At 36.9% G+C, this 26,235-nt stretch overlaps 1 protein-coding gene across 1 annotated transcript in view; it reads left to right on the forward strand.

Annotated features, from left to right (window-relative positions):
* Positions 1-4,138: 4,138 nt before the first annotated feature.
* NEGR1 (neuronal growth regulator 1) overlaps positions 4,139-26,235 on the forward strand; it is a 960,822-nt gene continuing 938,725 nt past the window's right edge. The window contains exon 1 of the mRNA XM_081490654.1: positions 4,139-4,786. Coding sequence (XP_081346780.1) covers positions 4,611-4,786 — 176 coding nt within the window. The 5' untranslated portion in view covers positions 4,139-4,610. The remainder of the gene's footprint in view (positions 4,787-26,235) is intronic.

Consider the following 26,235-nt stretch of genomic DNA (forward strand, 5'->3'; position numbering starts at 1 on the left):
TGGTACAACATTGAAAGTGTCTAGGTTACACACTTTATATATACATATATATATATATATATGAATCACTGTGGAACATCTGAAATTAACACAGTAATGCAAATCAACTGTACTTCAATTAAGAAAAAAAAGCACCTAGGTTGAGAAAACTTTCTATAAAGAAATGTTCCCTTTCCCCACCCCTGCCGTGAAAAATTTCCCAGGGTTTGTAGTTTCTCATACCAAGCTGCAAACCACCACAGGTCAACTTAAGTTGGCAAGGTGCTCCAAACTTAAACCAGCTTCATTCAAATAGAGATTCAATTATGACCCAAGTTGCTGCTGCTGCTAAGTCGCTTCAGTCGTGTCCGATTCTGTGCGACCCCATAGACGGCAGCCCACCAGGCTCCGCCGTCCCTGGGATTCTCCAGGCAAGAATACTGGAGTGGATTGCCATTTCCTTCTCCAGTGCATGAGAGGGAAAAGTGAAAGTGAAGTCGCTCAGTCGTGTCCGACTCTTAGTGACCCCATGGACTGTAGCCTACCAGGCTCCTCCATCCATGGGATTTTCCAGGCAAGAGTACTGGAGTGGGGTGCCATTGCCTTCTCCATATGACCCAAGTTAGAGAGCTATTATTCATATGTCCTGTTTAAAAGGGCTTCCTGGCCCGCTCTTTCAGGAATTACAAAGTGCTCTCATTAGCTCCTGGGACCTGTCTTGCCTAAAATTTCTCATGCCTATACAGTAATAGCATGAAAAATGTATCTGGGTTTACTCACTATCAGAAAACAAATATGAATTTATATATTTTTTTCAAAATAACAATCTCATTTACACTGTCAATTAAAAATCAAGCTTATTAAACTAAAGAAGCATAAGAAGCTTCCTTATTACATTACTCTTCCAACATACTTGAATTCAGAGGACATGAAAAACAGGGGTGTAAATCAGTCTACTTAAGGCATAATCAATTAGCAAAGTCAGTCTCCACCTTCCTCCTTCCATGTTGGTCATCACGTGTTTTCAAGTATTAGAAGTCAAGCTTTGAAAGCAAAGTAAGGGTACCAGATTCAACAGGAAATAGTAGGAATTCAGGCCAATGTCAATTTCTAGAAACTCTTACCAAAAGAATATCCTACTACACCCACTCCAACCCTCACCATCTAAAATGTTTCAACAATGCTGTTGTTACCTATTCTGATACTTCAAAAAAAAAAAAAATCTGCTAAATAACTGTGTGCTAGCTGAACTTAGAGGTGTTTTTTTTCCTGTCATTTGTTGCTGTTTGTTTTTGTTCTGGTTTTCTCTCAGGAGCTAAGACTTACAGGATTTAAGTCTCTGCTTGAAAGAAATCTAGGACCTCAAAAGCATATACTAGAAACCCTGTAAAATCCTCTCGGATATACACCCATAGAAAGGTTGAGGAGAAAATAAAGTAATAAGCGCTTTTAAAGTAATTTTCCTCCCTGGTCAAAAGAACAGCAGAAGTACACGCAGGAATAAGGCTGCCCCACTCAGCGTTCTTGCACTCACTTTAATAATAGTGATGCACATGTAAATAAGCTTTCCAGCACTCCATGAATCTATAAACTAGGTTCAGTTACTGTTTCCTTTGATGAGTTTTGTGAGATTTTAGTGCTTTGTGATCAGTGACTGGAAGTTGAGCTAAAAACTAGAAATAAAGAAAATAAACTCTTTGCCTTTAAACAGAAGTGGTCCCAGTTTCCTTTCACAACCCTGAAGGGTTGTTGTACATATTAAAACTGCTGCATAGCTCCATCTCTGGTCACAGATACCCCCTTTTCCTCCCTGCCACCCCCGCCCCGAAGATGTCAGATCTCTGTGAAACAGCGGTTACAAAAGGATGCTTTTCATAGCTTGTACTAGAAACGCTGGCACCCCCATCCCTGCATAAAACAGCACTAAACTGAGTCACAATGCTGGAAGCCGCCGTGCCTTCTGCTTCTCTTCAATGGAATCCAGATATTTTCTATGAAAATACTAAATAATATTGCGAAGTTTTGCCCATGTATACGACATACCGATTCTTCTAATCCTCGGTTTGCCCTAGATAATTTTAGGCTTTATCCATCAGTGTACCACGCAGGAGAGAAAAACGCAGTTAACAAGATGACAGTGTTACCTAGGTATTTGGCATCAATATTAGCAAGAGTCTGTCATTTGACGATTATTTCCCTAGCATACCAGACGGTAAAGAAAATGTTTTCATTCATTCGCAAATGACTAACATTTATTGATGTTTCAAAATGCGGTTGAATACTGTTGCATTCTCAATTTCCGAGACGGATTTGAGAGTTAAGCTTGAATACTAATAACATCAGTAACTCCCGCTGCAAGCGTCTCGGGGGGCTTTGGAGTGTCACTTCAGCAGGGAGGTGATGCTGGCTAGAGGCTCTTCGAACAGTCAGTCTGGGTGGTCACAGGTGATGGGAATCCTTCCCTTTCCCCATATATCCTCATGCACTGCGATAAAAATCACCGTGAGCACCGCTAAAGCCAAGCAAAACGACTCCCTGCCTGCCTCGTAAAGAGCTCAGTCTGGGGAGGCAGCCGGATGCTGACCCCTGCAGAGATTATTGCTTCTGTGCGCTTTGCCAGAGGACCCTGCTAGCATTATGGAAAACAAGTTAGGGATGTGTGAGGTTTTGCTGCATTTATTTCCTCCAAGGGAAGAAGGGCTGGGGCCAGGCGAAGAAAATCTTCAAAGACTGCTGGCTGGAGGAAGGGGAGGGGTAACCATATTTTTTAATTACTTGTTTCTCTTTTTCTCTTCCCTGCTCTGCTTCCCAAACTCCTCTCTGAACAAGATTGATTGGCGTAACTGCTATTGACTCTAGCCTCGGTTCTCGCATTGATCTGCAAATGGCCCAGAATAGCTAAAGGATCGCCAGCCTGGACAGGGGTTCAAGAAGGGAAGAAGTAAAAAAGGGTAGGGGGTGGCCTCATGCCCAGCACCCCCAATGTGCCTGGGTCCTGGACAGCGGCTCGCAGCGGCGGGGCAAGCGGGTAAGGGGATGCGGCGGCGGAGGAAGAGAGGGTAACCGCTCTGACCGCTCCCCCTCCCCCTATCCGGGGTGGGAAGCCTGTCCAACCCCGTTTAGAGGCTGTTAAATGATATAAACCTGTGACTCGTTAAACCCCGTAACTTTGCCCTACCTAGATTCGAATGCGCTGATCATTCCGCCTGATAGGCTCAAACGGGTTAAGCTCCCTCTTACATAACAGGACTGCCTGGCTGTACACAATTAAAATACTTGATTGCAGTCTCTTCCCGACTCCATCCAGTCAAGACCCACCCTGTCTCTCCCAGCGCGCCTGCGTGCCGCACGCGCACAGTCCCCTTGTGCACGATTCGCGCGCATTACAGGAGCGCGCTTACTACACACACAGATCCGCGCACTCTCCGCTCTGACCATACTTCGCACAGACACACACACGCACATACACACAATTTAGTGTCAACATGCATGGGGTCGGGGGTGGAGGGGGACCGCCTTATAGTCCTTAGCGACTGACCCAACAGACACGCCAGCTGCTCTACCCTAGGCTTTGCAAGCACCCCCCACCCGCCTGTCCCCGCAAAAAAACAGTACTCCCCGCCACCGTCCCTACCTATTTCCGAAAAGAGGTAAAGTGTCAACTATAGGGCGGTCGCTCGGGCGAGATGGGGGGAAAAAAAAAAGAAAAATAAACAACAAAACCTCAGAGTGCCTGGCGTCATGATGGCGCCTACCACAACTTGGAGGACTTAAAAGTTACTGTGCCTCAAGAGGTAAAACGCACCGGAGAGGGAAAGCAAAGCGCCGCTCTGTTCTCTTCACCTCGGCCCCGACGCGAAGACTTTTCTAGCAAAGCATCACTCTAGTGCGTACGACAGGAAGGGAAGCGTTCTGTCTCCGGTGTCTCTCTCTCTCTCTCTCTTTTTTTTTTTCTCTCAGTTTGTATAATAATATACCTCTTCCCGATTTTCTTTTTCTTTTTTCTTTCTTCCTGCCCCCCGCACCACTACCCCCGCCACTTCATTTCCCCCTCCCTGCTGCATCCTCAGTCCCCGGGCGGGGTTGCTAAGGAAACGGCCGCTTGGCAACGCGCGCGAGCCCGGGGGCCGCCGGCCGCCGCTGCGCTCCGCGCTGCTTCGGCTGCTGTTGCTGCCGCTATTGCAGCCTTCGCCGCCGATCGCCCTGCCTCCGCCGTCGCCGCGCCTCCTCCCTCACTCGCCGGCGCGCTCCACTCCTCGCTAGATAGTGCGCGAGCCGCCGGAGAATTAGACACACTCCGGACTCGGCCAAAAGCAACCGAGAGGAGGTGTAGAGTGGTGCTAGGGGGTGGGAGGGGAGGGAGGGAGGGAAAGCAAAGAGGAGGAGGGGAGGCAAAAAAGAGAGAAACAACACCCAACAACTAGGTGGGGGTGGGGGGGAGAAAAGAAACCCACCCACCCACCCAATTAAAAAGAATAAAAAAAGAAGAAGAAGAAAGTGGGGGGGAAGAAGAAGTGGAAAAAAAAAAAAATCCCGTGGCGCGCCGCCTGGTTCCTGGGAAGACTCGGCAGCACCAGGGGGTGGGGGAGTGCGAGCTGAAAGCTGCTGGAGAGTGAGCAGCCCTAGCAGGGATGGACATGATGCTGTTGGTGCAGGGTGCTTGTTGCTCGAACCAGTGGCTGGCGGCGGTGCTCCTCAGCCTGTGCTGCCTGCTACCCTCCTGCCTCCCGGCTGGACAGAGTGTGGACTTCCCCTGGGCGGCTGTGGACAACATGATGGTCAGAAAAGGGGACACGGCGGTGCTTAGGTAGGAGGAACGTCGTGCTTTTCGTACTTGTCTCTGTCTGTCTGTCTCTCCACCTTTCTTGCGGTCTTTTTAAACCAAGTAAAGATGCTGGTGGTGATTACTATCAAAAGACCGCATTTCAGGAAGCCCAGGTACTGATTCTGCCTGGAGCCCTGGCCTTTTTACTCCGGGGCAGGTGGCAAACAGAACTGGTGATGCTTAAGCACTTTGCCGGAACGTCAAGTAGCCCCGAGATGAGTGGAGTGTGAGGTTTAGGAGGGGCCGGTGCCACTTGGAAACTCAGTTCACAAGGTCTCTGTTTTACTGTCCTGGGGTACTCTTGGAGAGTCTGACAAGTTTATCAGGTTTGTTTCTATTTTACTGTAACCTGAGCGACTTTTCCCAACTGCTGGCTCCCTGCTCCCATGTATTTTCCCTCTCACTTGGACACAGGCTCAATTTCTCCGTTTTCAGTTTTCTTTCTTTCCTCTTATCGCTTTGTCCCCCCGCCCCCCCTTTTTTCCTTCCTTCGTTTTGGTTTGTTTTTCCAATTCCCCTCCTTCTTACTCTTTTCCACCCATTACCTCTTTTTATTGCTTTTCAATGTTTTCTCCCTTTCTTTTTTCACCTCATGTTTTCTTTTTCATCTCCACCACTCTAATTTCTGATCCTTTTATTTAATACACTTTCCTCCATTCTTTACCTTTCTCCATTCTTCGTTTTTCTTTCTCATTAATATCCCTGTTCTGCGAGCTTGACTTCTGTCTCTCTCTCTTTTGACTCGCATTTCCCATCTCTCCCCATATTGTTTCCCATCCCTGTCACACACACATGTGAGCTCCCTCTAACCCCTTACAGTTCCATTTTCTCACCCTCACAAATCTCTTTTTCATAACCACACTCCCTCACATATTCTCTGTTTCACATTCTCATACATGCTGGCACTTCCATGCTCTCCCTAACAACCACTTTCACATTCAGATTCTCTTTTACTCTCTAAAAAGGCACCTGCTCACTCCTTCACTGTTCCACACATTGTCACTCACACATGTATACACACAGTCTCTCCCTCTCTCTGCTGCTCTCCATCCCCTCAACTTTCCCTTTTCCTCCCTTTTTGCATTTTAAGTCTTGCTTCTTTTACTCACTCTTCCTTCTTCCCTTCTTTTCCCCAAGCTTGGGCATTGAAATGTTTTGTCACTAATGAACATCCGTAGCCTAATTTTATCTATAAACAACATTGCTGTAAGAGTCTGGTAACATTTTTTTCTCCTGCGAAAATATAAATTGATGATCAGCAGTGCTTAGATCTAAACAAGGCTAAATACCCTTATTCCTTCATTTCCCATCACCCTCCCTTCTGCCTGTGACACCCCCACCTGACATAGATCCTAAAATCTCCCTGAAAGATATCCTTTCTCTCCACTGGGTGGTAGTTGGCTTATGAGTATAGATTGCAGGAAATCAGTGTATGTGGCATGTCTAAGGTGAAACAGAGAGGGCTATGTTTTATTTCAAACACGCAATATATTGTACATTTAATGATCTTGGATCTGGGTGTGGTAAACGATTTACACTTTCTTAAACATGCTTATGAGTCCAAATTCATGTAGAATATTGTTACAGTTTCTAATAGACACTAGTTTATAGTGTATGTCTCTACTGTAAACACAATGCCACTGGATGTGTACAAAAGTAACAGTTTGTTGTCGCTTAGTAAAATACCTTTCATTGTTGGTAAAAGAGATGAACTTTTGGTCACAGTGAGGATATAAGTTAAACCGTTGGTGATATTCTTTATATTAAGTTTATTTTGGAAGTTGTTGTTTAACAACAGTGGTGAGGATGAAGTGCTGTCTTTAGAGCCTGCAAACACATATCATGGGAACTGCAATCTATATGATTATCGTAGCATATTGCCTATTTGTAATGAGCATTAACATTTTCAGTCTAAAGGATTTGATAGACGGCTTGTCTCTTGATGGTATACCTTAGGTGTTTTGTTTTTAAAGAATAATCTAATGAATACTATGGCTAATTAAAATAGCTGAACTCATGGTCTGCTTCTAGGAGACCTATGTTTAGTTCACTCATTGCTGCCAATAGTGAAGCTTCTCTAACTAGCGGCAGCAGTACCTTTCCAGTCTTGTTGGTTTGGTGCAGCCCTTGTTTACTTGTGTGCACCTACCTCATCCATTTATATGCTGTATCCTGAATTTTGTCATATCTTAGTTTAGAGAACTTTTGGCTTTTAAACTTTTTAAAGATAATAGTATCTCTGTTTCTTTCAAATAATGTTTCTAACCAATTACAGTTTTCTTAAAAAATAAACAGAATCTTTTTTTTTTGTCATATGAAACAAATCTGATCCGCATTACTTTTTACTCAAAGTAATTAGTTTACAGTAATTCTAGAATTCTCTAGGGACTGATTCCATTTTTTTATCTTTTTACATTGACCATAGGTTTTAAACACTTTTAACATATATAGTTACAAGAAACCCTCTGTCTCTTAAAAAAATGTTAAATTGCATCAGTTATTTTTCCTGAAACTGGTACTCTGTTCATAGACCAGTACAGAAGAGCTTAAGGACTATTTGAGTGTAAGTCAGGTGAGATATTTTTCATCAAAAGTAATGTCGCAGTTATAGTTTATGTTTTCACTTTGGATACTTGGAATTGTATTTGGTGTAATTATCTAACTCATTAGAAAACAAAACAAACAGAACAAAGTCTTCCCTCATACAATCACGCCTTCACATCAAAGTACAGAAATCTAGTACTCAAGAGAACACTTTACTGAATTATGTGATATTGTTTATTAAGCTTTACATGTTATACTCTATTTTTAATGTAACATATTCCTCCAATTGTCTCATAAAAAGCAAATAGTGGAATAACAGTTATCAAATAACTTTAAGTGCTAAAGGCCTGAAAGTGCAAATGTGTCAATCAGTGACTCTGTTGCTTGTGGTTACATTAATGAAACAGAAGTTTAAAGGTCAAATGATACATTTTTATCTCCTAAATGCCAGAGTGTCTGTTTTAGAGAAAAGAATCAAGAAAAGCAAACCTTTTCTTACATTTTGTTATCATACAAAAGGGAATCCATTCTGTGATCCACCAACTATACTTATCATTCTATAAATTACCTTCTCTGTTTGGATTAGAAGGCTTATAATGAAGTTCCATTTAATAATTTCAACATTGTTATCATTTTAACTTTGCCTCTTAAGGTTAGTGAAGCAATATATTAAATGTCAAAATGTCCCTTATGTTTAATAATGATATTCACTGATAAATCTCTGAAGGATTCACTTGAGGTATTTGGACATTCTTGTTGAAGTATTTAATGATGCATCTATTCAATACCATAACACTTGGTACCTCCCTTACTTTAAATAAATGCATGGATGTCTGGAGCACATGGTAATTTGCTACCAATACAAGTTAACATTTTCACTAAATTATGAGATACTAGATATTAAATTGGTACCACATTTATTACTTATTGATATTTTATACCTAACAGAACTTGTTAATCTATATATGGAGAAATGAACTTTTTCTCTGGTCTTCAAATTGTATTTTGTAGTACCTGGAAGATCTGAGTTGATGTTTCATCAGGTGATGTAGTAAAGAACAGGACATTCCAGAACCAAGACCCAGTGTTTCTAGATCTAGAAAATCAAGGGGAACATAACTCTGCTCTGGTTTAATACAGAAATTTCAGATGACTTTTTTTTTTTTGTAGTTTTGCAGCTGCTTTCATGTGAATCAGTCACTTTATTCTTACCTCATTAACAAATACAGTTATGTCGACATGTCCAAAAACGTTTAATATTCTTGTGAGACAATACAAGGAACAACCTCATTTATATCCTCCCAGTTTTTAAAAAGACATGTCATTTTTAAGCGAGTTCTTTCATCTGTTTCTACTTCAACTCATCTATGAATTTGGTACATTTTAAGCTGCCATCCTGATATGAATTCAAAATATCCTATTCTCTACTTGTCATCCTTTAATCAAAGGAAGGAAGAGAGATTCTTTTCTTAAATGTGATATCTTCTTTTACATTAGCAAAGTTGAACATAACTTTGTCATTTTAATGCAGTAGATTTCAGTGAAAGTTATATGAGATACTAATAATGATATTGTAATAGGGCAGAAGACTTTTGCTTCCATCACAGAACATAGAGCGCATTTACACAGAAGCTATTTCCATTGGCAGTCACAAAACTTTTACAAGTAGATTTATAAATGGATATCACAAGTGTTTATTACTTCCCAGACTTTTCTCAATTCATTTTCCTTTTGATTAGACTACATTAAATTAGTTTTGTTTTGAAATGCATGCTATTGGATACAAGAAAGTAAATGATGTATAAGAATGCAGAATTGTCAATAGCAATATACCTCGATTATACTGTACTTTTAGAATATCACTGAAGAATGTCTTCAATGATAGAGTCTTTTCAAACTCATCTGTTGAATCATTCCTACCTATTTATGTGTTCCAAATATACTGTTCAATCCTACAGGCATTTGCAGTTTAGAACATTAAGACATTATTTAAAAACCTATATGCTCATTGAATAGTTGAATAGTGTTATTGAACAGCTTTATTTTTTTTAATTCTGAGGTTTTTCTCATTCTTTTCAAAAGAGAAAGGGTAATAGATGGTCATGCTGAGTCATTTTGGAAAAATATGCTCCAAAACATGGAATAAAATGCTACAATGTTACCTGTAGTGATGTGTAGAACTGTTGTAGTAGCGTGAGGCACGACTTAATACATTAATGCATAATCATTCATTATATTAAAGAACAACATAGCATTTAAAAATTTTCCAGATGGATTTATTTTTTTCTAGTCTTTTTAGTCCAGAAGAACTAATTAACCCATGTGGTTGTATAAATCTTTGAGCACAAACATGTTAATGAACTACTTATTTTAAATAGTTGGATTTACAATTAAATAGCTCCACGAACTAAGTTAATTCTGAAATACCTGAGTTGCAAAATATTTGAAGAATTATTCACATCCTGTAAGTGACAGTTCTGGGCCTTATTGACCAGATCCAACTTTTATCCTTCTGCTGTGCTCTGCTATTGGAGATAGACAATGAAGCTAATCCCCAGGCTGTATTCCCTCATTCTTCACGTCAGCTGTTTTCAGACTGTTGTTGTCCAGTGGTAGGTAGTTTGGGGAGAAGGGAGTACATGATGAGTGAGAGGCCAAGGTGTTTCTCCCCTCCTACATTGCTTTGGGTAGTATTCAGCAGTGTCTCCATCTCCCACTGGAACCTCTTTGCTCCATTTTCCACTGGATAACCAACGTGGGCTTCTGTATATCCCTTCACCCATTTGTTGTTCCATCCTAAGAGTAGTAGTGGCTTCCTAATGTTCTAACTGTCGGGTTGTCTTACTGTCACCTGTTCTTCTCAACTTTTCCATCATCTTTGCAGTCAATTCTCTGAATTAAATCCTCTAAGTTTTAAATATTCAGAGTGGTTTACATTTTTCTGATAGAACCCTGATTAATACGTGTTGAAAAGTAATAGTTTTAGTGATTTTTAGCTATATTGAATATTGCTCATGGTAACATAAATATTTGCTTCCTAGCACTGGATGTAATAGTTGTTTAAGGAGGCAAGAATAGAACCATAATAACACTGGAGCATATTACAAAAAAGAAAGATGGATATTTGGGGTGTTGTCCACATCCAGATTACGGTGAATATAATAAACCGATTATATACATTTTAAATTAAATATAATGTTAAATAATTAATTGAAGCATAAATAATATACCGATGCTATGAATGGGAAAAATAGTGTATGAGTATAAATTGGGAAGAATCAATAATACTGTATCTTTTTTTTTTTGTCGGAGCAAAAGAGAACCATGGCTAAACTCTGTTTGTGGATATGTGATCAAAATGTTGAACTAATTCCTACAGTGCTGACTATTGAAATCAATAGGAATTAAAGACCTTTCTTTTTTGTAGCTTAATACCTGAAAAGCAAATCAAAGTTTCCAATTTCTTACGAAATATATGAAGTGTATGATCATAACAGTGCATGTAACCACTGTAGAAATAAGTCTCTTAAGCAATTTGAAACTTTAGATTAGAAATCAGATCACCTTACTACCATATCCTGTTCAAAATGTCATATACTAAAACATTATAGACAACATATTTCTAACATGGAAGAGCAAAGGGAAGCTTTATTAGTTGGTTTTTTTTTTCTTTACTCTTTCATTTAACAGAGTATTAGATGATGCAGTGACCTTCCCCTTACATGCTTCAAAATAATATCTTTCTAAAAGATATTATATAAATGTCTGTCTCCAATATAAACAGCAGTCATCATAAAGTCCTACTTTTGCTGGTTTTCTCCACACTTTTTCAGGAAAGATGGTAACTTTAAACCATAAATAATGCAGTTGTTCAGTTGCTATGTTGTACCCGACTCTTTGCAACCCCATGAACTGCAGCACTTCAGGTTTCCCTGCCCTTCACCATCTCCTGGAGTTTACTCAAACTCATGTCCATTGAGTTGGTGATGCCATCCAACCATCTCTTTCTCTTTCACCCCTTTCTCCTCCTGCCTTCAATCTTTCCTAGCATTAGGGTCTTTTCCAGTGAGTTGGCTCTTTACATCAGCTGGACAAGTATTAGAGCTTTAGCTTCAGCATCAGTCCTTCCAATGAATGTGCAGCGTTGATTTCCTAATAGTCATCTCTAAAGGATGCTCTAGAGAGGATTTTCCTGAGTTGGGACAGAAGTTGGACTTGACTCATTTCTGCATTTCATTGTTCTTAAAACTTTGTTGATCCATTACAGATTGTCATGGACATTTCTATGTAGAAGAGAAAATAAAATGTATTGCTCTTTTTTTTGGAGCATCGTATTGCCTGCTTTCTTGCTTTTGTATAAGAATTTTTAAATGGGGTCACATGCTTTTTTGTCAGATATTTTATGTGTTTCAAATTCAACAATGGAAACAAACTTTCCAGGCTATTAAAAAAGTAAAATCCAGGATTTTTCTACATAGGCACTGTCATTAACAAATTGGATTTTAATTGGACTTCCCTGGTAGCTCAGCTGATAATCTGTCTGCAACGCATGAGACCCTGGCTCGATTCCTGAGTCAGAAAGATCCCCTGGAGAAGGGATAGGCTACCCACTCCAGTATTGTTGGACATCCCTGGTGACTTAGCTGGTAAAGAATCTGCCTGCAGTGCGGGAGACCTGGGTTCAATACCTGCACTAGGAAGATCCCATGGCAATGCACTTCAGTATTTTTGCCTGGAGAATCCCCATGGTCAGAGGAGTCTGGCGGTACAGTAATTAATTAGTACACCATATCTAAAATGTGACAATTTATAAGATATTGGAGAAATTTAATAATAGAAGTTTTTTGATGTTTTGTTCTAGTGTTTTTCTTTTATACTGTGTTAAATTTGATTGGCAAAACACCTGGGTTTGTAAGCTTCATGACTGTTGTTCATCCATTTCTAGGGCCTTAATATTGAACCTTGCCTATATCAAGCCAACTTCCACTATATTTTAAATCAATGAATTTTTGGAAGGATAAGCAAAAGATTAAATGTATTTGTCCTTTAGATTATTAATTATTTCAAATTTTAATAATTGTAGTATCTTTATTGCTACAATAGATCTGTGTGCTTATCGTGATTTAGTACTTTTTATTTTATCCATTTATCAACAGTCTCTGTCTTTAAGTAATGCAGAAGTCCTATTGGATTGAGACACACACATTGGAATCATTCAGTGTCTTTAAATTGCAGGATACAAGCTATTAGTAAGTCTTGAAGAAAATGTATTAGCTACTAATGGTATTTTTTAAAATAAATTGTACTAAAATAGAAAGCATTATACATAGTAAAGGTAAGTATTATTCGCTTAAACGTTTATTTTTTATGTTTGTGTGTTTGTACTCTGTCAAGATTTTAGATGTATTTCTCACTGTAGGTTTCATCAGAAAAAGTTTGTAATGCAATTGTAAGGTATAGTTTTAAAATTATTGAGATGTATTTAATAGTTTTCAAAAGATCTAAGATTATAAACTATATAGGAAGGCTATTGCTCTTTGCAATTATAATTAGCAGATAATAGGAACAGTTCAAAGTAGCAAAATGTCCATTGTAACCTTATGACATTTTTTCTTTTCCTGCCCCAACTCATGGAGTCTCCTCTTCCTTTTTCCTAAGGCCTCAATTAAATAAAATCAATAAAGATACAGAGGTAGAGATAATTGGCTATTTGTTGAGAATGAATAATCTCAATTGTGAAAAGTAGCTACACTCCCAAACCCGAGCTTAACTTTTGTATCATTCTGACTATCTCCCAGAGGTAGATCGGCTGTAGTTTATACACCACAGAGTATTGATACTAGCTGGTAGAATTTTAATGTGGTCATATGGCTTTGATTTATAATGTTGAGGAGATTATCTATTAGCATGGTGTTTTCTAAACCATATCAAGTTCTGAATCCTGACAGAAGACCTTTGACGCTCTTAAGCATCCAGCTGGCATGAAATTTGGTCTTTTAATCACTTTCTCTAGGAAAAGGGGAATATACGAAAGGAGGAATTTGGCAGTGTTGCCAGCATTAGTGTTGCTCTTTTGAAGAGAAGCCGATACATTATACTTTCTGGATAGCTGGTAATTTGTTCAATTTAAGGAGGATGTTTATAACCCTTTTTGGTCCAGAACTAAATTATTTTTCACTGAATTTCACTAAGTTCTTTGGACACAGGTCCAGTGCCCGTACTCATGCTACAAGACTGGGCTTATTTAAAACTATAGCTACTGCCATAAAGCATTGAAAGATTTTGGATGATTTAAAGGGCAGTGGGGGAAAAATGTGTTTGTTCTGTTTTCAGAAACCCCTTTCCTCTCATGCAACTAAATTAAAAGATATTATAAGGATTTAAGAGATACTGTGAATGTAAGTTATAATCAGAAGGCAGGAGAGTATTTTCTGTATATTCTCTCCAATTATATCACATACTATTGTTTCAGAATATTGCATAAATAAATCAAAGGGATCATAAAGTTTTCCTAATGTTATGATATTTCTTATAGGAGATCATATTTAGATATATCTGATTTGTAAATAACTTATTTTCAAATTAATGTCTTGGTAACTGACCAGCTAAATAGAAAATGACATCTGTACTACTTAACATATTGCTGGCACGTTGTTAGTTCTCAAAATCTGAATGTGGAGTGAAGGAATTGAAGGAGAGCTGAAGGAAAAGAGAGAGGAAGAAAGGGCAGGAAGAAAGTATGTTATGATATATAAGTGACTTCTAATCAAAACCTAAGACTTTAGATCACTGGGATACATAAAGTTCAGCCTATATTATCCTACATGGAATAATTGCAATAAAAATGAATCAATTTTATTTCATATAATTTATTAAATAATCAGAATAATCCTGAATTTATACCCTTCTCATGATGAAGTGATATATATATACACACACACACACATACACACACACTGTGTACACTGAAGTTCTGAAAAGAAACTTTACACTAAGTATATATCTTCCTTCGATGTTGCTAGTCCATTTATGTTTATTTTAAAAGGTAGATTAGCATGTTACCTTGGCCTGCAGTTAGATCAGAGGCTAATTTGGGGAGAATATGTTCACAAAAAGAAATTATATATAAGTCATTGAGTTAACTGCTCACTTGTCTTCTTCGGTATATGTCATTGATCACTTTTCTTGTTCACACATCGCTTATATGAAATAATAAATACAAAGAGTTAGTTTAGCTTATCCACAGAGTTTATCTTTTATTGTAATTGTTTAGTTGCATTGAAACCTGTCATGCTTTGAGGTATCCAGAATGGGAATAATGAGAGTTTGAATATCTACTTCTCTATTTCCTGGCTATGTGACCTTGAACAAATGCCCTTAGTTGGCACCTCCCTGGCAGAACAACATGGATCATATGAGATAATGCATGTAAAATGCTAACGTATTATCTGCCCTTTAGTAAGCACAACATTTGAATCAGCTGATGATTTTATTCTGCTTTTGTTCTCCTAGTCTCAGGCTGAAATTTGTTGGCACTACTTATTGATAATGGGCATATTTTCCTCATTAAATCATTTTACCAATCATTTGTGAAATCACTGTATAGTATCCATTGAAGATATATTTTTGTTGTGATGTTGTTAAATAATGCTTAAGTGAAATCCTGTGGTATCAGATGGTGAGCTGAGCCTTGGGTCAACAGAAGACTGCAGGGAAATTTGAAATAAAGAAGTTTTTACTCACAGGGCTTAGAGGAAGTAGACTGCACACCTCTAGAGGCTGCACAGGGAGGTCAAGGCCGGATGCCTGTAGAGAGAGCAGCAGGACCAGGGGCACATGACTTTTTTGTGGTTCCTGGGTAGAATGATTTAGGGTTCCCTGGTGAAGGACAGATTGGTCAATTCCAGCCAAAAAGAATTAGATTTTATCTAAGGGGAAGGCTCAGGTTGGGAGGCAGGGGAGAACGTTGGTCACAGGGACTGCTGCGGAAATGATTTCAGGAACTTACATTTGCCTGTGAGTCTTAGCTTATCTAGGGCATGCACTGGCTAGAGGGACTAGTGTCAGCTCAGGGTCACTGTGGCTCACTTAGTGCTCACTTAGTCACACAGAGTGGATGCATGGGCTGCAATAGCATAGAGTAGTTTACCTAATCTTGACATTTTATATTTTAAAGATCCTATTTAATGGGCATACTTGTATTTGTTGTTGCTGAATCCAATGACCAAGTCAGAATATTCCAAATCTGGAAGTAGAAACACACTAAAAAAGGTTTTATCTATAGGGTGCAGACCCAGATAACTCAATAGTAGTGAAACCCCAAATTTTATGCTCAACAAACTGATGGTGATTTGATTCACTTACCAGAAGTAAGAGATCCCTATAATTGGGTATTCACGTGAAACATCAAGGACAGAAGGAAAAATGAGAAGAGACAGAAAAGAAGAAATAAGAGGGATTAGAAAATACAATGAGATGGCAGTGGATGAGTTTAGAGGGTGAAGATGAACATTTGTGACAGAGTTTAGAATGGAAGGGGTGATGACTGGTGACAACACTGGAATTGTCAATGAGGGTTAAAATTAAAAAAAAATAGCTGTGTATCCTGGATAAGGCAGCAAATAATCATTCAGTATGAGACATGCACTTACCGTTTCTTAGGGCATCTGTATGTTATGCTGAAGGCACTGTAGTTCAGATGTAGTCTATGGGCAAGAACACTCTGTCTGTATTGCTATTTTTATTCATAGACAATATATTCAGTAGAAGCTCAGAAAATATGAATGCTTGCTCTAATTCTGCACATTTACCAAATGCACAACAGCAAGATTTAAGTTCGTAATCATGATGAAGCCATCAACATCATGATTCAGATTCAACTAACATGTATTGAGTACCTACTATATATGACATAGTTTCACAACAATATGCGATAAGGTATTGCTTTTCCAGCTTTATAGCCAAGTAAATTCAGGCTTAAAAAAGTAATGTGACTTGCCTCAGGTAGAACAGGTAGTGATTGAATCAGAATTCAAATCTAGGACTTTTATTCCAAGCCTCATGACTTGATTATTGTGTGTCTCTCCCTAAGAAAATATAAAAACAATTGATACATTTATTGCTTACTAGGCTTTAATGCTTATTAAACATCATTAAGGACCAACTGCATTTTAGTAACTAAGTTGATAATCATTTTAAAATAATCAAGAATATCTCTTATGTATTTGATGAAGACTTAAATTATTTTAGATGAGAGTAAGTATTAGAATATATCATATAGTCATAACTATTTAAAGGGCTTTCTTGGTGGCACAGAGGGTAAAGAATCTGCCTGCAATGTGGGAGACCCAGATTTGATCCCTAGGTCAGAAAGACCCCCTGGAGAAGGGAACTAGTAGTTGGAAAATAGTGAATTCTTAAAATTGTTAATATTCTGGGGAAAAAAAACCCCGCTCATCCTCAAATGATTTTACCCATAATGCCATAATGATTACAAGGTATTGATAATACAAGAAAAAAAATGAACGGCTTTTGAATGTCATCTGCAGTTAGGCATTATACATTTGATCCTTGCAACAACCTACAATTTTTCTGCTTTGTAAGTGGAGAAACCAACTCAAAGAAGATGAATATCTTTCTGAGCTTTAACACAGCTAGTAAATGGCATAACCAGGGTTTGATTCTAGACATGTGTGTCTCCAAAGCCCTTGCTTATTTTTTTAAAAAACCATAATATTTCTTGGAGCTTTTTGTATACTGTAGTCCTTAACAGAAAGGAAAAGAAGCTGTTACTTGCTGTAGTATTCCACACCCCCAAATTAATCTTTTGAATGCTAATTCTGGTGTAACTAAACAGCTGAATCAAGTTGAATTATAACCCTCCTTTGAAAAGTACTAGGCAGCCTAGAGTGTTGAGCACTGTTATTTCCCAAGATAGATGGGAAGATTAAAAAAAAATTAGGGATGAATAAAAGATGCACTTATACCAAATTCATTAAACATGTCAGTAATATGTTATAAAGTTTTATGTTTAATTACAGTTGAATAAAGTGAAACATTGAAATTAGATAGTTTGCCTTTTTTTGATGGCTGGTAGGAGTATATAGAGTTTATAGCCTAATTGAATGAAAACTTTTTTTTATCTGATGCTGTGTAATTTAAGAATCTTCTTAAATGTGTTTACATATCCATTTTCGATAGATGTTATCCCACGAGGATAGTGTATTTCATGATGACTTGTTTTTCGGCTATCTAAAGTTCTCCCAATATAAAGTCCTGTTTTTATCTCATATCATTCAAGAAAATTTTCAATCCTCTATAACCCAATTCTAACTCCTTCTCCTCTGAATTCTGTATTCTTCTACATTTTATTTATTTTATAAATTTCACATTACAGTATATTGTTATCTATTTTGGCTTTGCAAAAGACTATAACCGTCTTACATAACAGTCATTCACATCTATTGTTGCAAATTCTTCAAGAACTTTGTATTTTGCTATTTGTATAGAATATGTTTACTAAATTCTAGGATACTTGAATTGATTTTTTCATTTTCCTTTCTTCTTTCAGGAATTTCTCTTGTGTTTTACCCATTCATTTTGTTTTTTTCCCTATAGAAACATGTTCTTTTTCAGAATTCATTCACCAGTTTTTCAACATATATTTATTGAGTCCTCGGCTTATGCTAGATACTTTGAGAATACAGTGATATAAGAGATAAGGTCTTGGCTATTGAGTTTATGTTGTAGTTCAGTCTGTATCCTCAAATAGTGTTGTGTAAACAAGTTATGTTTGACTTTTTACTTCACCAACTGTTAGTTCTATGGTCACAGGGATGTTATTTGGGTTTTATGAGACTCAGTTTTCTTGTCTGTAAAACAGAAATAGTTACAGCTACTCCTATATATTTCTGAATCCTGGTAGTAATTCATTGGAATGTGCCCGAAGCAGTATTTAGCACACAGTTGGGTCAGTGTCTTTTCTTTCTCTCTTTCTCACCCTTCCTGTAACATTATAGTTGTAACTTATGGCCAGGACTATCTAGTTAAAGAAATTGTTGCATGTAATATTATGCTTCTGGTGTTCTATTTGTTACCTAAAACCTCCTGAGGCTCACCTACTTTTAATTCAAGGCAGCCTTTCGATGCCTTGGAAAATTAGACTTAATCTGAACATGTGATGACTATCATTCATCTTGTTTCTATTTCTCACTCATTTTTTCCTTCATTTGAGATGCTTTGCCTTCATACTGTCCTCTCTTTAATACTATTGTTCATGGATTTTCCCCTAAATTTATTGTCATTTTTTGACATATTCTGAATGTCCATGAGAAATATATTTTCTTCCTGACAGTTGCTTCTGCAGGCATCAAAACCTTCTTGTCATCATTAAATGTTTCTTCTAAAATCCTACACTTTTCTCAGTATACCTGAATTAATCATTTTTATTGGTTGGAATAGTAGTTTATGTAAGGAACACTTGGTAATTATCACCTGTTCCTCTGTTTGATCCATAGAACAAACAATATTTGATATTCTTCTGCAAATAATTCTTCATTGAAATAGCACCTCCATGCTTTAGCCACTTAATTTTATGAATTAATTTGAGCTTTCTACCCCCAATGGAAAGTATGACACTTCTCTCTAATCTCAATAATTGATGAGCTGATTTTCTGACTTCCTGGGCATTCTAAAAAAAAAAAAATCTCATCATATTTGACATGTATAATCACTTGATTTCTGGCAGACAATATCTAGTCTTTTCTATATCACCTGGCTTCACATAGCATACAATTTGCATGATTTTATATGGGGAAATCACTAAAATGTAAACTATTGTTAATTTTCTTCATTTATATTAAAATCAAGGGACTTCCAGCATATTAAAAAGCAGAGACATTACTTTGCCAACAAAGGTCTCTCTAGTCAAAGCTATGATAAAACAAAAAACAAAAAACAAAGCTATGGTTTTTCCAGTAGTCATTTATGGATGTGAGAGTTGGACTATAAAGAAAGCTGAGCACCAAAGAATTGATGCTTTTGAACTGTGTTGTTGGAGAAGAATCTTGAGAGAGCCCCTTGGACTTCAAGGAGGTCAAAACAGTCAATCCTGAAGGAAATCAGTCCTGAATATTCATTAGAAGGACTGATGCTGAAGCTGAAACTCCAATCCTCTGGCCACCTGATGTGAACTGACTCATTGGAAAGATACTAACACCGGGAAAGATTGAAGGCAGGGAAGAAGGGGACAACAGAGGATGAGGTGGTTGGATGGCATCACCGACTGGATGGACATGAGTTTGAGCAAGCTCCAGGAGTTAGTGATGGACAGGGAAGCCTGGTCTACTGCAGTCCATGGGGTCACAAAGAGTCAGAAACAACTGAGCGACTGAACTGACGTTAAAATCTCTATTCACTCTTCTTCTCCTATACAAGAAGAGAAATTTTTCAAATTTCTCTAAACCTTTTAATATCCTCCTTATCTTTATTTTTACTTCCAGCTACATATATATGTGCACTTGGGCTTCACTGATGGCTCAGTAGGTAATGAATCCACCTGCAACACAGAAGACACAGGAGACAGCAGTTTGCTAGCTGGATACCTGGGTCGGGAAGATCTCCTGGCGGGGGAAATGGCAACCCACTCCAGTATTCTTGCCTGAGAAATCACATGGACAGAGGCCCCTGATGGACTACAGTCCACAGGATCTAAAAGAATCAGACCACACCCAGCGACTAAACACACACACACACACACACACACACACACACACACACACACATATACGCATTTAGGTTTGCAATCTTAAAAACACTGTCATACTTCTTTGAATCATTAAAGAAAAAACTGGATCAGGAAACTGATTAAGATTAGTTACTGCTCAATAAAATTATTTTAGGATAATATTCAACCTACAGGTTATGAGATGAGATTTGCAAACTCCTTGGCATCATTCCTGATACAAAGTATACATTGTATACTAGCTAAATACAAAATATACATTGTATACTAGCTAAATACATTTTAGCTATTATAATTTTTATAAATATCATTAACAATAGACTTTCATTAATTTAGGGGATTAGCTGACAGCAGCCAAAATGAAAATCCTCTGGTAATGTGCTAACTTCTATATGCTCCAGCATACTTCAGGGACTTATTTCATTACTTACTCTTTATTTCAGGTAGGTCTTCTTGCTATAGTCTCATCTTTTATGGGGCTTTCTTTACCTCATCAGTTGATTTTCCAAAATGGCTTCTCAATAATTTCCAAGTTCTATTCATTTTCAATGCTGTTTTTTCAGTAATCTTTATTAATTGCTCAAAATTAGAAAACAAAATTTAAACACATGAAGGTATATATATATCTTCATCTTTATATATCCAAATACCTATATACATGTACATATTTACAGTTTTACTTACTTCACAATTTTGTAAGACCACATAATTATTTTGCATTATTGCTGAACTTAATAAAATATGTTTGGGGAACATAAGCAGTTCCTTCTTTGCATTTTAGTTAGTTTTATGCATATAAGATACCTCTATCCCACTATAGGCCTTGAGAAAAAAGAATTTTTACCTTACTTGCCCTTGTATTCTCTGGGGCACTGAGTGGCTTGGTGAGTGGAAAAATATTTGTGGTATAAGTATATCAATCTATAAAAAACTAGATTCTCATAATAGAGTCTTTTGCGTGTTTGGTTTTTGGATATATCTACTTATGAGATACATATGCATTTTTAATTAGTGAATTTATTATAGTTTATACTAATTAACATCTTTTATATACAAGTCTCTCTTGGAGTATAGGTTAAGGTGGATATGTACCCACATCTCTGTTTCTTAGTGTTTATTTTACTGTTATACAAATCACCAGAAATTTTGTGAGACGTGGGACATGTTTGCCTTGTAAATATTACTGTTCAGTTGAGTTCAGTTGCTCAGCTGTGTCTGACTCTTTGCGACCCCATGGACTGCAGCATGCCAGGCTTCCCTGTCCATCACCGACTTGGAGCTTGCTCAAACTCATGTCCATTGAGTCAGTGATGCCATCCAACCATCTCATCCTCTGTTGTCCTCTTCTCCTCCTTCCTTCAATCTTAATATTACTGTTGTATTCCAAGAAAATATTAATATCAGTAACATTATAATGATACAATAACACGAGTGGAATAGAATCTCACCAAAGATCATCTCAGGATTTAATCAATGTGTTATTATTTTTGCAAATAACACTACCTAAAAATAAGAATTTTGGTATTTGGTTAAATAAAATAAAATAACAAATATGTCATTATTGTTAAAATATATTTAATTATTTTAGTATTAATTTTTACACATTCAAAAGCCTTCAATATAGAGTCTCTGGTTATTTAATAGCAAAATTCATTAAAGGAGAAATCAAGGTATGATTATGAATATATATTATAAATTTTGAATTAAAATTTGCACATTTATTTCATATTACAAAGTAATAGTTATATATTAAAATGTTGCTCATACATTTTGTTATTTAAATATCACAACATATATTAAGGAAATAGGACAATTGTTAAAATTCCAATTTTACCAATGAATAAACACAGGTTTAGATGTTTAAAGATTTCTTTTTGGTTATGAGTGATAATTGTTTCTTTGAAATATCCAAACTTGGGTAGAAATTCAGTATGAATTCTTGTTCAATATACTTTCTTCTTATTACTGATTGCATAGATATAAATTACTCAATGATACAGACTTTAGAGAACTCTAGAACATTTCATGTTGGCCTCCATATTGAATATACCATTCATAACTAAGTGATGCCTCTAATCCAGAGACTACTATTTCCTATTCTGATCCATTCCCCATTAGTTTTTATCTGTTCCCACTGAAAAAAAATATGTGTGAAGTAAGTAATGGATACTTCTAAGAAAAAATGAAATCACATGAAGAAAAGAAAATTAGGAAAAAATAATGAAGTAAAATGACCTAATCTTTTCCAACTATTACACTATTGTCATTCTCTCTCTCTCTCTCTTTTTTTTTTCTCTTTGATGACTTCTTTCTTCAGTCTGTACCCCAAAAGAAGAAGGCAACAGGAGATGATAAATTACTTTTAATGCTATTCTTTAGCCAATTTCACAATGGAGAAATTATCTTATCACTTCAATTAATTTGAGAGAAGGAGGTCAGAAGAAGATAATACTTTACAGAAGGAAGTGGCTGTGTAGCAGTAGTTTGAGAAAGATAGAACAGACTATTCAAGTAAGGAGAACATTAAATTCTACAAGTGTTGTTCTTTGTCTTTTTTGTTTGTTTTGTTTTGACTAGATACATGCATCACAAGCTTAAAAAATGTTTATTATTTAAGGTTGTTTTTATTAAGCATGTATTTAACTTTGACAATGGATTTTCCCTTATTAGTTAAGAAAAAAAAAAAACACAAAAACAGAAAACTACTTACACATAAAAAAGGAACATTTCCTTTGGAGAAATAAACATCCAATTTGTATAGATAATTTCCAATAATAAAATGAAGGAATGATCACTCTGATCAGCATTCCTCCAGTGGTGTTATGGGGAAAACTGATCTATACATTATTACTACAAAATAAACTATTTCAGCTGACCTATGTTTGATCAACACTTTATTTCTTCTAAAAAATTCTAACTGGTGCCTGTAGCATGCAACTTCTCTTTAATATATACATGGAAGTTTCTTCCTGTGAGTTTAATTCTGAGATTAGCAGAGTCAAAATATGAAGTATTTTTTGAAAATACTCGATAAAGACTATTGGTAAAAATAGATATAGGTGGAGTAAGTAACAGCTTTGTAGACCATTAAAATCTAGATGCATTCTATATTCAGAATGCTTCATAAATGTCTGTAAATTCTCATTCCACTTTGAGGAGCAAGAAGCTGAAAGTATAATGATCTTAATTAGAGCCTTATGGGAAGGACAGGGAAGCCTAGAGTGCTGCAGTCCATGGGGTCTCAAAGAGCCGAACGTGACTGAGAGACTGAACAGCAAATGCAATACAAGAAAGATAGTGTGGAACTTTAATCAGCAGTCATATTTGCTGTTTTGTTGTCAAAAAATTAATTTTTAGAAAGATTTTTAAATTTCAGGACTTCTCAATATTTGACATGATGATATTGTTGTTCATTAACATGACGATGTTAAAATATTTTTTTTACCAAATATGTAGCTTTATCAAAAATATTTTATCTTGGATTTTTTTTCTAAGTACCTCTTCAGGTTGGGACTTCCCAGGTGGCTCAGAGGTAAAAGAATCCAGCCTGCCAATGGATAGGAGATGCAGATTAAATCTCTGGGTCAGGAAGATCCCCTGGAGAACCATTCCAGTATTCTTGCCTGGAGAATCCCATGGACAGAGGAGTCTGACATGCTACAGTTCATAGCACTGCAAAGAGTCAGACGCTGACTCTGTGTGTGTGACTGAGCGCACACACACACTCTTCAGATCACTATTCTGTAAAATGTTTGAGAAACATGTACGTTTAAAGAGTTGCCTATTAAATTTTATCTTAAAAAGTGATCAAACTTAGAATATTTTTAACACATTATCTTAGGTGTCACAATCACAATACTAGTCTCCACGTTGGTTGTAGATTTAAATGATAACTAGTAAATCTGTAAAATGGTAGTAAAGAAAAAGTTATATGTTTCCATAGCCATCTATTTACTTCCTATTTGTGTATTCCAGCAGTTCACTTAACATTTCAAAGCCATGTTATCTATAAAGTGAAAGTGAAAGTCCCTCTCCTGTCTGACTCTTTGCAACCCCATGGACTTATACAGACTCTTTGGAACCCTATGGACTTTACAGTCCCTGGAATTCTCCAGGCCAGAATACTGAAGTGGGTAGTTGCCTTCTCTAGGGTTCTTCCCAACCCAGGAATTGAACCAAGGTCTCCCACATTGCAAGCGGATTCTTCCCTGAGCCATCAGGGAAGCCTAGCTATAAAGTGGGGATTAATCTATACTTCATAGAATTTCTGTGAGGATAAAAGAGGAAATTACATAAAGCACTTGATGCAGTGAAGGATATAGTAAGCCACTGATGAAATTTGTTATTATTACTGTTATTGCTTTAACTTTATAATTAGCTATTTCAGAAAATCATCTTAAATGACAAAAGAAACAAATCTACAAACTCAAAAATCACGAGGTAAAAATTCAAACAATTACTAACTACTAAGAACTGAAGAGTAAGAACAATAAAAGAGGTGAGCTCTTTGAGAAAAGATAAACTTTACTTGCTTTGCAATCTTGCCTAAGGGAAAATCACATACAGTGAAGTCATGCAGTCCTGTCTGACTCTTGGTGACACTGTGGACTGTAGCCCAGTAGGCTCCTCTGTTCATGGAATTCTCCAGGTAAGAACACTGGAGTGGGTTACCATTTCCTTCTCCAAGGCATCTTCCCAATCCAGGGGTCGAACCTGCATCCCCCGCATTGCAGGCAATGCTATTCCTGTATGTAGTTTTGCCTTTTCCCCCTGCAGTTTTGCCTAAGGGAAAACCACATACAAGAATAGTTTTATTTGTATCTCATTATTATCAATGGACATTTATTTGGCTTACCCAGGATTGTGTTCTTGTAAGGATCAATTAAATAGACAGGATACTTACTCTTTAGAAGACTATAAAGAGATGTATTCTTTCTGTGTATAAGCTTCCTTTCTATGCTAAGTTTGACATGTTGGAAAACTTATCTGTGTTGCTGTGGAATACAATAAAATAATAACATTTTCTCCTCTCATTACAGATGAGATAAAACTCTCCCTCTGGCTTTGAGATACAGCCTTTAAATACTAGAATCCACTACCATGGTTTAGTTGATTCTTTGATGAGTCGGGAAGCATATCTTCAGTTATCACAATCAGTCACAATGTGACTGAGTGTGTATAAGAAAAAAAAAGGATTTGAGGAACAAATAACATATGTCAATGTATAAAAGGGAAAGAGGAGAGAACAGTAGTATGGAGAGGACTCTAAAGTGCTATCTAGACTTGTAGCTACTTCATCCTCATCTGTTAACCATCTCTTCAGGAAGCTGGCTTTTTCCCTGTTGTATCTTCAGCACCTAGCATACTGCCTTAATTAAGTATACTGCATTGAATTAAATTGAATTGAACTGATTACTATTCATTGCTTTTTGTTTTTAATACACTTTTCAATTGCTGATCTCATATACATGGTAAATGTTGACATATCCTCCACTGAAAACTTTGGCTTGCTTAGGTATAGTCATAAACCATTTATATACATATATAGTCTTGTCATTGTTCAGATCACATGATTTAAAACAGAAAAACTATAAAAATATATAACAATAAAGATCTTGGATGTCAGCAGAAAAAACATTTTCACATTTTATATGGAGATACATTTTTAAAAGAAATTGCATAATTTTCTCTTTGTTTCTTGTGATCCTCAGAAAGGGTCAGTGTGGGGAGAATTATAAAAGAAATCAAATTACCAAGGCCATATAGCTGTAAACTAAACAAACTGAAATGAGATATCCTGCTTCTTTTTGTTTATGAAACTAAAAAGTGAAGGGTTTATTTTAATGCACAAAAATGTTAGTACTTTTATAATTTAATAGGTTATTTTCCAATTATAGGCTTTCTTCTCAGTATTCATTATTATTTTCTCTTAAGGTGGAGTTCCAAAATAACAAATTATTTAGATTCTATATATTTGTATCACATTCATTACAAACATATGGTACATATAGTACTTCTGTCATAATACCCTGTGGACTTCATGGTAATAACAAATTTTAGTTCATAAATGCCAATGGCTTATTTATGTGAAATTAATCTTTTTTTGGGGGGGCGGGTAGCTTCCCAGGTAGCACTAGTGGTAAAG

The sequence above is a fragment of the Giraffa tippelskirchi genome, chromosome 5 (genome assembly GCF_054371585.1).
Source record: "Giraffa tippelskirchi isolate mGirTip1 chromosome 5, T2T-mGirTip1v1.2.pri, whole genome shotgun sequence".
NCBI classification, from domain to species: domain Eukaryota; kingdom Metazoa; phylum Chordata; class Mammalia; order Artiodactyla; family Giraffidae; genus Giraffa; species Giraffa tippelskirchi.